General features: G+C 41.5%; 1 protein-coding gene across 6 annotated transcripts in view; it reads left to right on the top strand.

The window, feature by feature from the left end:
- Nucleotides 1-14,377, top strand: part of carmil3 (capping protein regulator and myosin 1 linker 3) — a 94,005-nt gene that overhangs the window by 61,138 nt on the left and 18,490 nt on the right. For 4 of the 6 annotated variants that reach the window (XM_063462048.1, XM_063462052.1, XM_063462047.1 and 1 more), the window contains exons 21-28: nt 1,687-1,859; nt 2,895-2,963; nt 3,353-3,446; nt 6,700-6,798; nt 6,921-7,040; nt 12,873-12,986; nt 13,606-13,781; nt 13,868-13,961. In XM_063462048.1, the coding sequence (XP_063318118.1) occupies nt 1,687-1,859; nt 2,895-2,963; nt 3,353-3,446; nt 6,700-6,798; nt 6,921-7,040; nt 12,873-12,986; nt 13,606-13,781; nt 13,868-13,961 (939 nt within the window). The remainder of the gene's footprint in view (nt 1-1,686; nt 1,860-2,894; nt 2,964-3,352; nt 3,447-6,699; nt 6,799-6,920; nt 7,041-12,872; nt 12,987-13,605; nt 13,782-13,867; nt 13,962-14,377) is intronic. The other 2 variants (XM_063462050.1, XM_063462049.1) reach the window with 1 other exon arrangement.

The raw sequence follows: 14,377 nt of genomic DNA, 5'->3' as shown, positions 1-14,377 counted from the left end.
TTAGTACAATGTTAACGCTCTAGTATGAGTCATAAAAGGCTTCTAGCCTCAAACGTGAGAAAAAAGAGAACTCTCAACAGACTAAATGAAATGAAGATGATTCAGAATGCATAAGACTGGTATCAGTAGGGATAAGGAAACAGTTTGTTTCATAGTCTGTACACCATGAGTGTGGATTTTAAAGGAATCGGTCAACATGTGATTGAAGTGCAGATTTTCAGCTTTAATTCAAGGGGTTTAACAAAAGTGTAGCATAAACTGTTTTGGAACTACAGCAATTTTTATACACAGTCCTCCATTTTTGCTCAAACCTAACTGGACAATTGCCCAACATCAAGTGAGGAACAGTCCCACAGAGGTAGGAGTGTCACTGTCAAGGTCTGCCATCAACAATGGAAATGCAGAGGGTTTACAAAAAGTGCAAACCACTTGTTACGCTCAAGAGCACGAAGACCCCACTAGACTCTGCCAGAAACCATCTAAGAGCGCCTGCACACTACTGGAAAAAAGTATTTGCATAGATGAAATTAAGATCAACCTGAACTTAAAAGATTGCAAGAGAAAAATATGGAGAAGGACCAAAAAAACCCTTGATTTGTAGCATACAATATTGTCTGTCAAACATGGTGGAGGCAGTGTTATGGTATGGGCAGTGGAACGGGGTCACAGGTGAATTCTCAAATGTACAGGGCTAAACTCTCTGTTCAAAAAACTCAAATGCTGCAAAACTGATTGGACAGTGATTCGTACTGCAAAAGTACGATACTGGCACAAAAGCACACTGCAAAAGCAAACCAAACTCAAAGCAAGGAGATATTCATCTTGATTGTTTGATGTAAAATCCACTGTGCTGGTGTGCAGAGGCAATATTACAAATTCTACAAAAACGTATAAAACTAACTGGAACCTCATTCTTGTTTGTTTTAAGCTGTAAAAATGTAATCCCTTTTCTCCTGTATTTAATTGTTTTTTAACCCCCCCAAAAAACTGCTTGCTCCAGGTTTATATTTACCATACAGACATGAGAAAAGCATCAAGCTTCACATCTAACTCTTTCCTACAAAACGAATGAGTATTCTTCAAAATATTTTAGACGGTTGTTACAATCCTAGCCAGGTCCAGGAGAGTTAACCACAGGAGACTGTGCATGGCTGGAAATCTTTGTGTGCATAAGGAATATTCAAAAATGTGTTCATAGAGTCGTTTAAGCAGAGACAGGCAAGAACCTTCAGTAGAGCCCTTTTCAAACCTTTTTTTAACAGAAAATGTGTCCAATTTGTACATCAGCAACATCATTTAAAGAAGTGTTAACAATCAAATTAGTTCAGCGTGCATTTCAAAGTCCTAACGAGTAAAACAGCAAAACAACAATTAATAATGAATGAGGGTTTGAAATGAAATCTGATCTGATTTTCAACCATGTTCTTTCATTATTGATTTTTTTCCCTAATTAAATTTCAACAGAATTTGTAATAATTAATGAACCTGATAAATTCACAGATTTCTTTTAGAGTATGGACGAAATTGGAAGTAATAACTTCTTGCTTTAGGTGGATGTTTCTTTTATCATTTAAACATAGGTGGTGCTTCTCACATATAATTACCCTCTATAAAAAAATAAAATAAAATCTGATTTTCAAATATGTTTCCATATTGGTTCCTCCCTGCTCCCCTGGCATCGTCCAGGCCCTGCAGTCCCTCTCGCTGGCTGACTCGAGGCTTCGGCAGCGGGGCACAGTGCTGGTCAACGCCCTGGGCTCCAACGCTTGCTTACGGAAGGTGGACCTGAGCGGCAACCTTCTGGAGGACTCTGGGGCCAAGATGCTCAGCAAAGCTCTGCAGATTAACACAACACTTAGGTGGGTGGGTGAGTTACAGCAGTAATGGTAAGATGCAGCAGTAAGATGAAGAAAAGAGGGGATTTCAGTGCAGTTCAGAGACCCTCATACGTAGGAGAGGCACGTCTGGAGAAGATGCTATAGAGAGCAGATTAAAGAGAGAAAATTAACATGTTAGGTTTAGGGAGGGGATACAGTGAAGTTTGTATGAACAGTGAGTTGAAGGTGGCGCTTCAAAGATGGGAGGGGGTGGAGTGGCATGTAGGAGATAAGAAGGCCCTTATCTCCTGGGTGGGTGGGGGGTATTAGGACCGGACCTAATACTGAGTAGCCTGAGGGATGTTACAAACTGGAGAGATGAATTAGTGGGAGGGGGGCCTTTCAGACATAGCTTTTACAGCACCACCCTTAACAACACACCGAATAACACTTCATGTTCGGAGGTATGTTTGACTTTAGAGTTGTAACAGGAGTCAATAAAATATTGAGAAAGGGCAAAGGAGGTCAGAAGCCTCCTTGAAGACTGGGGTTGTGGGGTGGGGGTGGAGTAGTACTGTGTGTGTGTTGGGAAAGGTTGGATGTGAAAGTTACGAAGAGATCGGAGAGGGAGACCACCTAAAGAGATAGATCTGGGTTTTTGCTGATTGAATTTCTAGGGCAAACCAAGTCGGGGGGGATGGGGGGGGGACTGAGGAGGAGGATGGATGAAAGGAAAGATGAGCTGAAAATGAGTGATGTATTAAAAACAGGAGCTCGTCAGTGTCGGGTGTAGGTGGAAATTCTGCTCTGCGAAATAACAGAAGCTCATTAGCGGCACGGCAGTTGTTCATGCATCTCTAATGTTGGGATACCATACACCTAGCTAAAAGAAAGCTCTGACGAATATCTTAATTTTTATGTTTGTCCTGCATGGTCAAAGAAGTACTGTCACTTTGATGTATGTGTATGAGATTTTAATGTGGATTGGGCACTTTAGAAAGCAACCGATCCTCTTCTCCTTTTCCCTCCTCTCGGTGCTGGTCTTACCCCATTTCCCGCTGCTTTAATCCCTCTCAGGAGTGTGACGTGGGATCGCAACAACACCACGGCGACAGGCTTCCAAGATGTGGCGAGAGCGTTGGAGCAGTAAGACGAACGCAACGCAGCACACCAACATCCTTTTGAAGAGGGCGGACGCACACACACATGAAACGCATCACTCACACACCCATATGAAAGGCAGATAACCATCTCTGCGTGATGTTTGCGATTACAGAATGTTTCATCATTCTCCTGACGTGTGTGCCAGTCAAATAAGTGTGGGTGTGAAGTTTGTACCCGCGCATCTCTGTCTGTGTGTACAAGGGTGTGTGGGTGTATTTGCGTATTAGGGGATTGCAGACAGCTGTTATAAGTGCCCCGGGCATTTCCTGTTTGTTCTTGTTAACATCACAGTTCCTCCAGTTTATAATTGCCAGGGTAATATTGTCTTTCTATCTGCCCCTCTTTGCCTTCCTTCGCTCTGCAACAAATAGCAACTTTACCTTGCAATACATGCCCCTGCCCCTCAGCGATGTCACTCAAGCGTACCGCAGCGCCCCAGAGAAGACCGACCAAGCCCTGACCAAGGTGAGGAGGACTTCTTTTATTTAGCCTGTGGTTTGTTAAATTTGCTGCATCATGTTGCAAGGCGCAGATGGTTAATAAGAGCCTGGTAATTAGAGTCACACTGAGGCGTGGGTCTGATGAATGGCTTTCATTTACTCGTGCGTTAGAAGTGATGATTAAATGTGAGCGTTCCCAGAGATGATTATGTTGATGTCTGTATGATATGTTGTGACATGAGAATGACTTTTCTAATACTGCCAGAGTCCTTCTGAGAGTTAGGTTTGCAATCTGTAATAGAGATTCCAGATGTCTGTAACTGCTAATGTAGTTCTGTCTGTGTCATATTCATATTGCATCCATGTATTACAGTTTCAGTTTAAAGGATTTAAAGACTTAATTCAATTCACCTTTATTTATATAGTTCCCAAAAAAGGTGATATTACGGTGCTTTATATTGTGAGGTAATATAGAGTGAGATCACAAAAGATCTGACAATTCCTTACAGCATGCACTTGGCGACTTTAGGGAGAAAGAATTCCCTTTTGATAAGAACAGACTTCCAATAGGCCAGACTCAGGGAGAGGCAGGCATCTGCTGCCACTTCTTTTCATTTGGGGGGGCAAAACGCAACCTAATTGAGAGTGGAGACATTTTATAACATAATAAGTAAGTAAGGTTTATTTATTAAGTGCTTTTCACACACAGTTGGTCACAAAGCGCTGTACACAAATGGCAATAGTGGCACAGAAACACACGGGGAAAGAAAAAAAGGGAGTGACCAATGCTTGGTTTGTCATGGGAGTCTGCCTGGTAGTGGCATAATTAAGAAAAAAAGGTTCATGGTCACCTGATTTAACTTTGGCTATAAGCTATGTCAAAAAAGCTCAAAAGTAGGGAAGGTGTATCTTTCCCGAATGCAAACTGGGAGCTCTAGCTCCACAGGAGAGGAGCTTGATAGCTGAAAGCTCTGTCTACCGTTTCTACTTTTAGAATGTAAAAGTAAGCCTGCAGTCTGTGAGTGGGGTGTTCTGTTTGGTTAATAGGGTGCTATGAGGGTTTGCTCTCATGCTCTCAAATTAAAATCGGACTTGTCTTGGAATGCAACACCTTGTCTATTTAGATGAAAATTAGTATTATCATGATAAAAACATATACAGTCTGTGGTTTAACTAAAATATAAAAGAAAGCAGTAGTCACATCCATTCATTTTTTATCTTTTTTTTTATTCATGTGTGTTTGTTTTGTCTGCTGCCATGCTATTTTTTTTTTTTGTATTTAGAGCCAAAGGTGACTGTATTCAGACCAGAAGCATTAGTTATCAGCTAATGCTAAGCATCATTAGCAAGCTGTATCCATTGACCGAATGAATGAAAAGCACAGACCTGAGTAAGTTAGTATTGTCACACTGAAAAAAAAATACAAGAATGTAATCCATTATGACCAAATAAGATATGGTGTGGATGGATGTACCACACAGCAAGCCATGTTATGACGCAGATAATACTTATTGCTGTGAATCAAACATAGAACATTTGTGTTGCTACCTGCTATATAACAGCTGATATGAGGTATTTTATATAAGAACCTATGGGGATTAACTCAGAGACTTGGAGGCAATGCCAAGTGCCTACTTGAGGAAGTACAGTCTTTGGAACTTGTGTTTGCTTCATTTTTTAGCCCTGGAGGTTCCTCCAGGAGGTCTTTAGGCAGAAACAACGTAAGAAAAAGCCCAGGCGGGCATCTTTGCTGCAGGGTGTAATGGTCAAATTAAAAAATTCCAACAACATTATTCAGTTAATTGTTAATTTATGCAATTTAGTTATACTGCTCTACGCTGGTCATTGCCAGCAACATTCAGAAGTGTTCTTTGAGTTTGAGTTTGCTCTGTCACTCATGCCATATGCCGAAATGTCAAGATTTTTTAAAACTCTTCTGATGATTTATTTGCTTCCTCTCTCTGATTCTGAGTATCTGCTCTGCAGCATTTCTCTAAGTCTCTTGGCGCTTCCTGTTACTTTGAAAAAAAGGGAAAAAAAGCCAGAAAGTGACAGATCTCTTATCGCAGACGTACAGTTTCTTGGCAGTGAGTTGCATGGTTGCCTTTGCAATTATGATGTGGTTGCTTCAAGTTTTAAAGGCCACTTGAATTGTAGTTGGGGGTTTTTTCTTGCCAGGGAACAAAGACATATTTAAAGTCCACCTGTGTTCCATTTTATGAAGAAAATTAACACCCATTCAGAGTTTTCACTTTTTGATCAGCCAAGCACCAGTTGTCAGTTTGCATTGTGCTGCCGTCTGTCAATCTGGCACGTCGACGCATACGTGTCAAGATTCTTATTTTGATTGTAGACTCAGTTTCTTGTATTTGTAATCGGAGAACTTTTTCAAGTTGCCAATCAAAGAATGAAACTAACTGACAGCAACACAACAGCCGATGTCAAAGAAAAAAAAATGACAGGCAGTGTACATACAGCAAATGTGGCCTTTCTTAGCAGCTGTGTCTTTTTGTGTGGATGCTTATCCTAATAAAATCCATTAAACAAATCCTCAGAAAGTGTGGCTGCTAATGGTGCTAAGCAGGAGAGTTGGCCGTAATTAAATATTAAACATTGTAGTTGCTGAAATGGTCATTTTGCTTCAGTATCACTGCTAAACAAAATGCTACTCATCAGCTAGCTTGTAAGCTGCAGGTAGCAAAACAAATCCGTGTACATTGCATGTCAAACACTATTTCCGTGACAGCTCGGTTTTCAGTCAATAGCAAAGTCCGTCTTCCCCAGAGGCTTGTGACTGAAGGTGCATTTCTGATACGGCTCGACAAAGCTATCATATTACTATGTGTATACATCTGTAGGATTTCTGACTGTTAAGTTCTTCTAACATTAGCTCCAGCCTGCAGACTTTCTGGTTCTAATCAAACACGGTTCCCTAAGGAGAGCTTTTAATTTAATTTGAGGCTTTATTAGCTTGGACAATGTGTGTGAGCCTTCAGAGTCCCTGTGCAACTCTTTATTCGATCTTTCTTTACATATGCTAAGATGATGATGCAGTCAACGCATCCACCTGCTGAGTCAAGAAAACAGATTAAAGGCGTCCCGTATTTTTTTTTTTCTAGGGATCAAACCTCTCTCTCTAGTCTCCTTATTACCATGCAAATGGGTTCATCTCCTGTCTCCCGCACACCGCACTTTGTAAACACCTGTCATCACCACTCCTCTTCCTCCCTGTTTGTTTTCTGTGTGTGTGTGTGTGTGTGTGTGTGTGTGTGTGTCAGATCCAGCGTGCCCTGCTAAGGAACAACCAGACTCAGCGTTTCTCTCAGAAACAGGCTCTCAGGCTGCACCAAGGCCTCGTCACCAGCACTGCTGAACAGGTGTGTGACTGTGCTCACGATGAGGAATAAGTCACTTCTTTTTTTCTCATTATAATAGTACACCGAAGGTCTGTTTGGGACTAATTGTATGCTTCCACTTTTGCACATATGTATGTGTGCAGGTAATGGAGCGTCTGTGTGTACGGGTGCAGCAGCAGGTTTGTGTCCTGAAAGGCTGCGAGGAAGGAGAGGAGGTCCAGACGGCTAGACAGATCCTCAAAGAAGCAAGGAACTCGAGAGCTGTGAGTGGGTTATAAGAGTGTGTGTGTGTGTGTGTGTGTGTGTGTGTGTGTGTGTGTGTGTGTGTGTGTGTGTGTGTTTGGCTACGTATTTTAATTTGGACTCTTCCACATGTACTTTAGAGTCTTGAACCAGCATTCATTTCTTCATAGTTGGTGAAGCCACTTAACACTGACCTGTGAATCACTCAAGCATAAAAAAGACGCCTAACTCAAGGGATGAGCCATCGTTCTGTCTATACTTAACACATAACTTAGCAAAAAACCTGTTTTAAACTATATCTTCAGACATTTTGTTGCTAAAAGCCTTTCACAAGAACACATCATTTGTTCCCATTTCTTTAGTTGAGTCTGTGAAAAATGCCAAATATGACACATTTAATATTTTTTGCACCAACAAGGTGATTCCCTAAAGAAGTACCGTATTCGTCCAAAACTTAGCATATCCCAGCATGGTGTGCATGTCCTTAGAAAAAGTAAAAGACGTAAAGAATGATCTACAACAGATGAATGTCATCTGAAAGTCACATCTTAAAGTAACAGGGATAAAATCCAGCAAAGATCTGACAGAACCTGAGCGATGCATCTGGTCCTTCAACTGATCCTTCTGCTGTAGTCTAAATCTCAGGAAAGATAACCGGGAGAAAAAGGCTGACTTATGGCAAATTATACAAGAACTGGACTGATCATTTGTGTCAACAGTTCTTATGGAGAGATGAATCCAAAGAATGTCAGAAGAGAGCTCCAACAGTGAGCGTCTACAGCCATTTGTAAAACAGGGTTTAGGCTCAGTCATGGTTTAGGGCTGCATTTCAGCCAGTCTTGTTAAAATTGATGGAATTATAAATGTAGAAATGCATCGTCAGATTATGGTCCACCAAACAATACCATCTGCCAATCCAATAAAAGCATACCTGGATAGAAAAACACTATCAGTCATGGATGGTTCCCCAGAGCCCAGACCTCAACACTACTGAAGTAGTGTGGTACCATATTGACAGAGAACAGAACAGAAGGCAGCCAACATCCAAAGAAGAGCTTTGAATGTCCTTCAAGAAGCCTGGAGAACTATTCCTGAAGACTACTTAAAGAAATTGCAAAAAAGCTGCCTTGGAGAGTTCAGGGTTTGTTGAAGAATAAAGGTGGCCACTTCATTATCGACTTTAAAACTCGTTAGAATTGTACAAAGACTGTTTTTACCTTATATGATGTATTTCCATACGTAACAAAATTTTAAAAATGAGAGTTGATTAAAAACTTTCACATAGTGCTGCAGCATTGTATGATTCAGAGTTCTGGGTATTGGTGGACCTCTCAGGTCATCCACACTTTAGCTCAGCCGCCTCCAACTGCAGCAGCTTTCTTTTAACCGGCTGCACCTCTCAAACACAAAATTTGAACACCAGGTGAAAAACGGAGGCAGGACAAGCGGTAGCTGGAAATTTCATGGTGAGCTGTGACCATATTAGGGATATTACCCACTTACATCATAAAAATCCCAGAATGGTAAGAACTGTTCAAAGCCAAGCATCTAGTTACTGAATGTGTGCCAGTTCAGTTTATTGCAGTGGGAAATATTGTACTTTGTCCTTCACTACATTTACCTAACTGCTCTAGTGACCAATTAGTTTGCAGTTTAGGATTATCCACTTCTAAGACAGCATTCGCTTTTCCCTGGAGGAACTTTTTGGAGCCTAACTGCATCACAGTGCACTGATCCAAAGCCTCCTTATAGTCATTCGTGCATTAAAATACAAGAGCTGAAGCTCACGGTCTGAACAGGAAAACACCAATAAAAGTAAAACGAAAGGGCTGTGAAAACCAGTAAAACTGGAATTATGCAAATGTTTATTACACAGTATTACCCAGAGCAGGACGTCAGACCCAACTGTAAGATGTTCTGTGACCATATAAACATGCATTAATGCAGCTGTAAATGCTGCTATTTAAAACCTTTTTTTTAGGGTTCACTCAGTATTTTATAACCCCAAACCTGCACAGCAAAATACAGCCAGGCCAAACAAACACATAGAAAATAAAGATTAAAAGGGGTTTTGGCTTTTTTTTTCGACACAGACCGACGCTAGGCTGGTGCAGCCATTTTGAATCGATAGCGGCTTCTGTAGTGTGGGAGATTATAATCCAGCATTCATAAATCCGTACAATGCTTTAGCCACATGAGCTCTCAACAGCCACAACTGCAAGCACTGCAGTGTAGCTTGACCAAACTGAATGCTAGAATCCAAATGAGAAATCTGTTTGTGCTGAACGCTAATCAAGTATTAAAGTATTAATAACCTGATTATCAACACACATATCCTGCTGCAGCAGCAAATAAACATAGCATGTTCTGCATTGAGCTTAATGTATGTGCCCTGCAAACAGAGCAAGAACAAGATGAAAAACACAGCTTTGCAGCACAGTTTGTTTTGTGCTGCTCACTTCTTCAAATACACAAATATCCTTCACCGATCACCAGTAGTAGACCTGCACTCTTCAACACCTACACCAACACATACACTGGAGACACGCGGGGGGAGCAGTGCTTTCTATTTTCTTCTAAAGAAAAGGCGTGAACAGGATTGTAAGTGATAAATGGATTGTTGCATTCCAAATACAATTTAACAGGAAGGAAGAAAATGTAAATAAGCACGTTCTCCCTGCTTTTTACTTTAAAGCAGTACGCCAACATTTAATAAATGGTTCAGGACACTGTCGAGCGTAATGTACATTTTTAATGCTTATTTATACACAACACTTGTCAACAGTTTTACAATTTATATGGAGCTGTATTTCATCGTGTTTGTTAGGGATGCACTTAAAATTCTACACCCAGAGCTGCTCAGGGGTTGCACGGATGCAGACATAAGAAGAAAGAGATGGCACTCAAAGAAAGGTATATTGAGATCCTTATCTAAAACCTTATTGTGTCTTAAAGCAAGCAGACCCGTTTTATTTTCCTGTCAGATGTGACTGACGAGTGTATACGTGCAGCTTTTATGTCCTAGTGACGTGAGCTAAAAAGTCATTTGTTTCAGATTAACCAAACGGCTGATAAAGATGGTTGTCGAGTCACAAATCATGCGTCTAGAAAGATGATGCATCATTCATGTTGGTTTTTTTAAACCAATATTTTTAATTGTTTTGTTTTGGTTATTGTTTATTTCCTGATTTTGTTACAGAGAGGCAAAGAGACACAGTGAGTTGTTTTTTGGGTTTTTTGTCTGTCCTGTCCGGCAGTGTAGGAGTCAGAATTTTTGTCTGAAGGCTAAACAACATGCCCAACAGATTGATTTTCCAAAGTGGACGTTTTGTTATACTGGTTTACTTCATAGTTATACTTTAGGATTTTTTTGATCTTGAGTCATTACAATCAGAACGGTGTAGACCAGGGGATAGAAAAGAAGAAAGAAAGAGAAGTTGTGGAGAAAGTTAACAGAAGGTGAGGGAGAGAAAAAAAGAAGAAGAGGGACACAGAGAGGCGGAGAGAGAGAAGAAACACTGAGAATCTGCTTGATCATCTGCTGGGAAAAAAAACAAGCAAAATGAAAACAACACAGTAGGGAAACCACAGCAACAATAAACATATGCATAAGCAGCAGTAAATAATAAATATTAAATGTTACTGAGCAGCACACAGCATTAATGATACCCGTTTACCTGTTTAGAGGCAGCAGTTGACTAAGATAGCGTGCATTTGTGAGTACATGTTTGGACACTTGTGTGCGTGAAGACGCTTGTGTTCATAGGTTTATCCATTTAAGTGTCTAAGAATTATTATTATATTATAATAATTATTATGGTATATGGACTGATTCTTATATAGCGCTTTTCTACTCTATCTGAGCACTCAAAGCAGTCATTATAGGATCTACCTTACAATATAAAGCGCCTTGAGGCGACTGATGTTGTGATTTGGCGACTGTATAAATAAAATTGAATTGAATGGAATTAATAGTGGGTGTGGAAGCTACAGCCCTGCGCCCAAAGACATGAAGCAGGCATGGAGGAGACCTGGGCCCCAGACATCTAGAGGCCCCCCCCCCCGAGCACAAGAGCCCCAGGAGGACCACCGCAGGGACAATCACAGCACCCATCTAGAAAAGAGGTGAGGAGGGTCCCAGACGGCTCCACCAGCAGCCAGCTGTGCCAGAGCAGACCGAGCCCAAGGGCCCAAAAACCAGAGAGTCCCCCGCCCCCAGCAGTGGCCCAACAGGCCAGGCCCCCCCAGCAGCCGCCCTGAGTGAGCCAGTACACACCCAAGCACCAAGCCCCAGACACAGAGAACCACCAACACATCGGCGGGTGGGGGCACCAGCCACCAGCAGGGAATGTGATTGGGGAAAATAGGCCACTACAACTGGGTGGGCCTGAGATGTTCTGAGAGAGGTGGAGTCTGACCTGACACATAGACATAAGACAAACAGGCACACACAGACACAAGCATCCATTCCCACCCTGATGCACACATATACAAATACTCAGCACCCTGCCCAACATGGAGACACAGAAATGAACGCTGTACACACACACTCACACTCCCCATACACCCTGTATACTCCCAGGTCCAGGCACCAACACACCCAGACCCAGGAGATGGTTCCCTTTACTCTGTGGTGGAGACAAGTAGACCGCATTGAACCTGCAGCAGCAGGGAAGCCCACCAGTCCAGATCCTGACCAGACGGCCAGCTCCTCCTCCTGGCCCGTTGACGGCAAACAGAGAATGGGGATGTGAGAAGACCCCATACCTCATTCTGCTTGCAGTGTTGATGCGTGCTGATCTAAAGTGCATTTAAATAGGGGAGGGGCATGGCGCCAACAACCCTCCGAAAGATAAAAGCTGGTGACAGCTCGGCCCCTCCCAAGACCCTCAATTTCTACATGCAATTTAAAATTGAGAGGTGGGCACCAGTACCACAGATGACTGTTCTCTGGATGCCGTAGTGAGGAGTTAAAGTGAAGGGTTGCCTGATAATGCTTCACTCACAGAAAAAAGGAAAACAGTGGCTGGAGACTGCGGCACAAACAAAATTATTGCCACTGTGTGCAGTGAACGTGCCATCTCACTGCCTTTGAAATAGTCAGTTGCCATCTTCAAAACAACTTCATTGCATTGAGACTATAATGAAACAGCAATAAGATAAAGTCAGTCTGCTATCAATGTGTGATCAAAGGGTTAAGTTGGCAATTAAATCTGTTGCCATTTGTGGCAAATCTGTTACCGTCCACAGAAACTGACATTAAACGATGGTAACTCACAGAACGAGGTGCGCGCTCAGTCTCTGAGCGACAAGTCGGTCACCACAACTACGTGCATTCAGTAGCAAGAAAATTCTGTTCAGTCACTGGGCAACCAGAGATTTTTTTTTTACCCTTGTTGCAAGGAGATGCTTTTTTCATCTAGCGTGACTGAACCATCTCAAAACTAAGGCAAATAAAACAGTTGAGAAAACAGTTGTGAAAAGCTCACGGCAAGACAGTTCACAAATATATCACCAACTGAAGGAAAGATTGCAGATTTTTCTTTGTTGTAATCATCAGTAGAAAAATTGAGGCCACTGTTTCTTCCATTATTCGAGCTGCAGAATTGACTTGTAGATCAAAATAATGTGCAAGTAAACCAAAACTCATTCTGGATTAAGCCAACTCCCAATACAGATGCTTTGTTTTGCATCATGTCAAGCCAATGTGACAAAGCAAATCTTTTCATTCCATGTGTTATTTGTCTTTAGTATGGGCTTTTACTTTAACCAGTTTTTGATGTAGGTGGATTTTTTTTCATTGTATTATTGCTACTTTCACTGAACGTGTGTGTGTGTTGTGTGTTCATCAGCTGTATCCATCTCTGTGTGAGCTGGCCCACGTGTTGTCAGTGGATGGACCTGTTAAACAGCGCCTGGACACTCTGGCAGGAGAGCTGGCCAAGGCTGCAGACAAAGAACTGCAGGTAGGCTGGGGGTGGGTTTGAACCATGGCCTTGGTTGTAATCGCTGAAACAGTCCTTCGCTGATGCATTGGTATTTTAAACAGTAGTGGAGCGCTGTACTAGTTGCATTTAAATTGCCCATTAATGGCTTGTGAATGTGTGTGCAGTGCAGGTATGCTGACTTCAAAAGAAATTCACATTGAGGGAACACTCGAACATTTTTTTTGTTCCATTTTGGTCTCATTGGGATTCAGTAGCACAGCATAGGCAAATGGTAAAAAGCAGCACGCACCCCGAGGAGGAATATGGCATACTTTGTATTGAATTTCAACTTACTTGAGCATAATTTACATCCCTGTTTATGCTGCCTAATTTTGTTATTATGCTAGAGGCTGCATTTGTAATTTGCATTTGTTAAAATCAATTAAAAAAAACAACAAAAGAGCCAAAAATGCAGGTTTAGATAGTTGAGGTGTGTTTTTGCCCAAATGTCTGATAAACAGAACATCTTGAAGAGACAATTGGATTATATGAATTATTAATACAAGTTTTGGGCATATAAATACGTATTTATAGCTAATCCATCAACTGTAGGCGACATGTATGTAATGATACATGTCTTGGGACACTTCTACTCTAGGTGGTTGTGGACTCCATGGTGTCCCTTTGCCGTGAGTTGTGCCCCATGTCCTGCTCAGCAGCTGAGAGACTGAGTCCACCTTTGTCGTCCATCTCTGAACAAGTTTCTATCCCTCGCGCCGCCATCCGCAACGCCCTGATGGAGAGGGCAGCAGAGGACATCAACAGAGCTCTGGAGTAAGAAAGAGAGTGGTTTAAAAAGTTCTAGAGAGGCAAAGAACTTCGAGATACTGATTGAACTGTTATTCCTTTCTCTATCCCAGAGAAGTGAAGCTGTCTGTGGTCTCCTATCTGACCAACTCCATAGTTGATCAGATTCTACAAGAGCTCTACACCACCCATAAAACCCTGGTACTGGTAATATCACTTTACTGCATGCCTTCTTGTAGATTCTAGAAAAAAATGTTATTCGAGTATAAAGCTGGAATCTATTTTGTACTAAGATATAGTTAAATTTATAATATGACTAAATGAAAAAAAAAACAACCAAAATGATCCGCGTTTGTCTGAACTGTGCAAATAACAGAAAAAGCTCACCTCAGTTTCTTTTTTTTATCACACATGCATAAAACATTACAGATTTCACTTTAGGTTTGTGTTATTTGAAGTTATATTCATAAAGAAAATTGTTCGCTATATTGGGAATTGCAGTCTATTAAATATGTAGCTGAATGAAGGAGATGTTTATCTTGTAGAATTAGCATAAAAATTGAAAACAGGGCGAAACTGCCAACTTGGCTCTATTCAAGTAAAATAACTGTCAGGACACGTCA

This window comes from Pelmatolapia mariae, linkage group LG18 (genome assembly GCF_036321145.2).
Source record: "Pelmatolapia mariae isolate MD_Pm_ZW linkage group LG18, Pm_UMD_F_2, whole genome shotgun sequence".
Classification (NCBI taxonomy): domain Eukaryota; kingdom Metazoa; phylum Chordata; class Actinopteri; order Cichliformes; family Cichlidae; genus Pelmatolapia; species Pelmatolapia mariae.
Note: the sequence above shows the minus strand (reverse complement) of the source record. Positions and strands in the feature narration are given on the sequence as shown.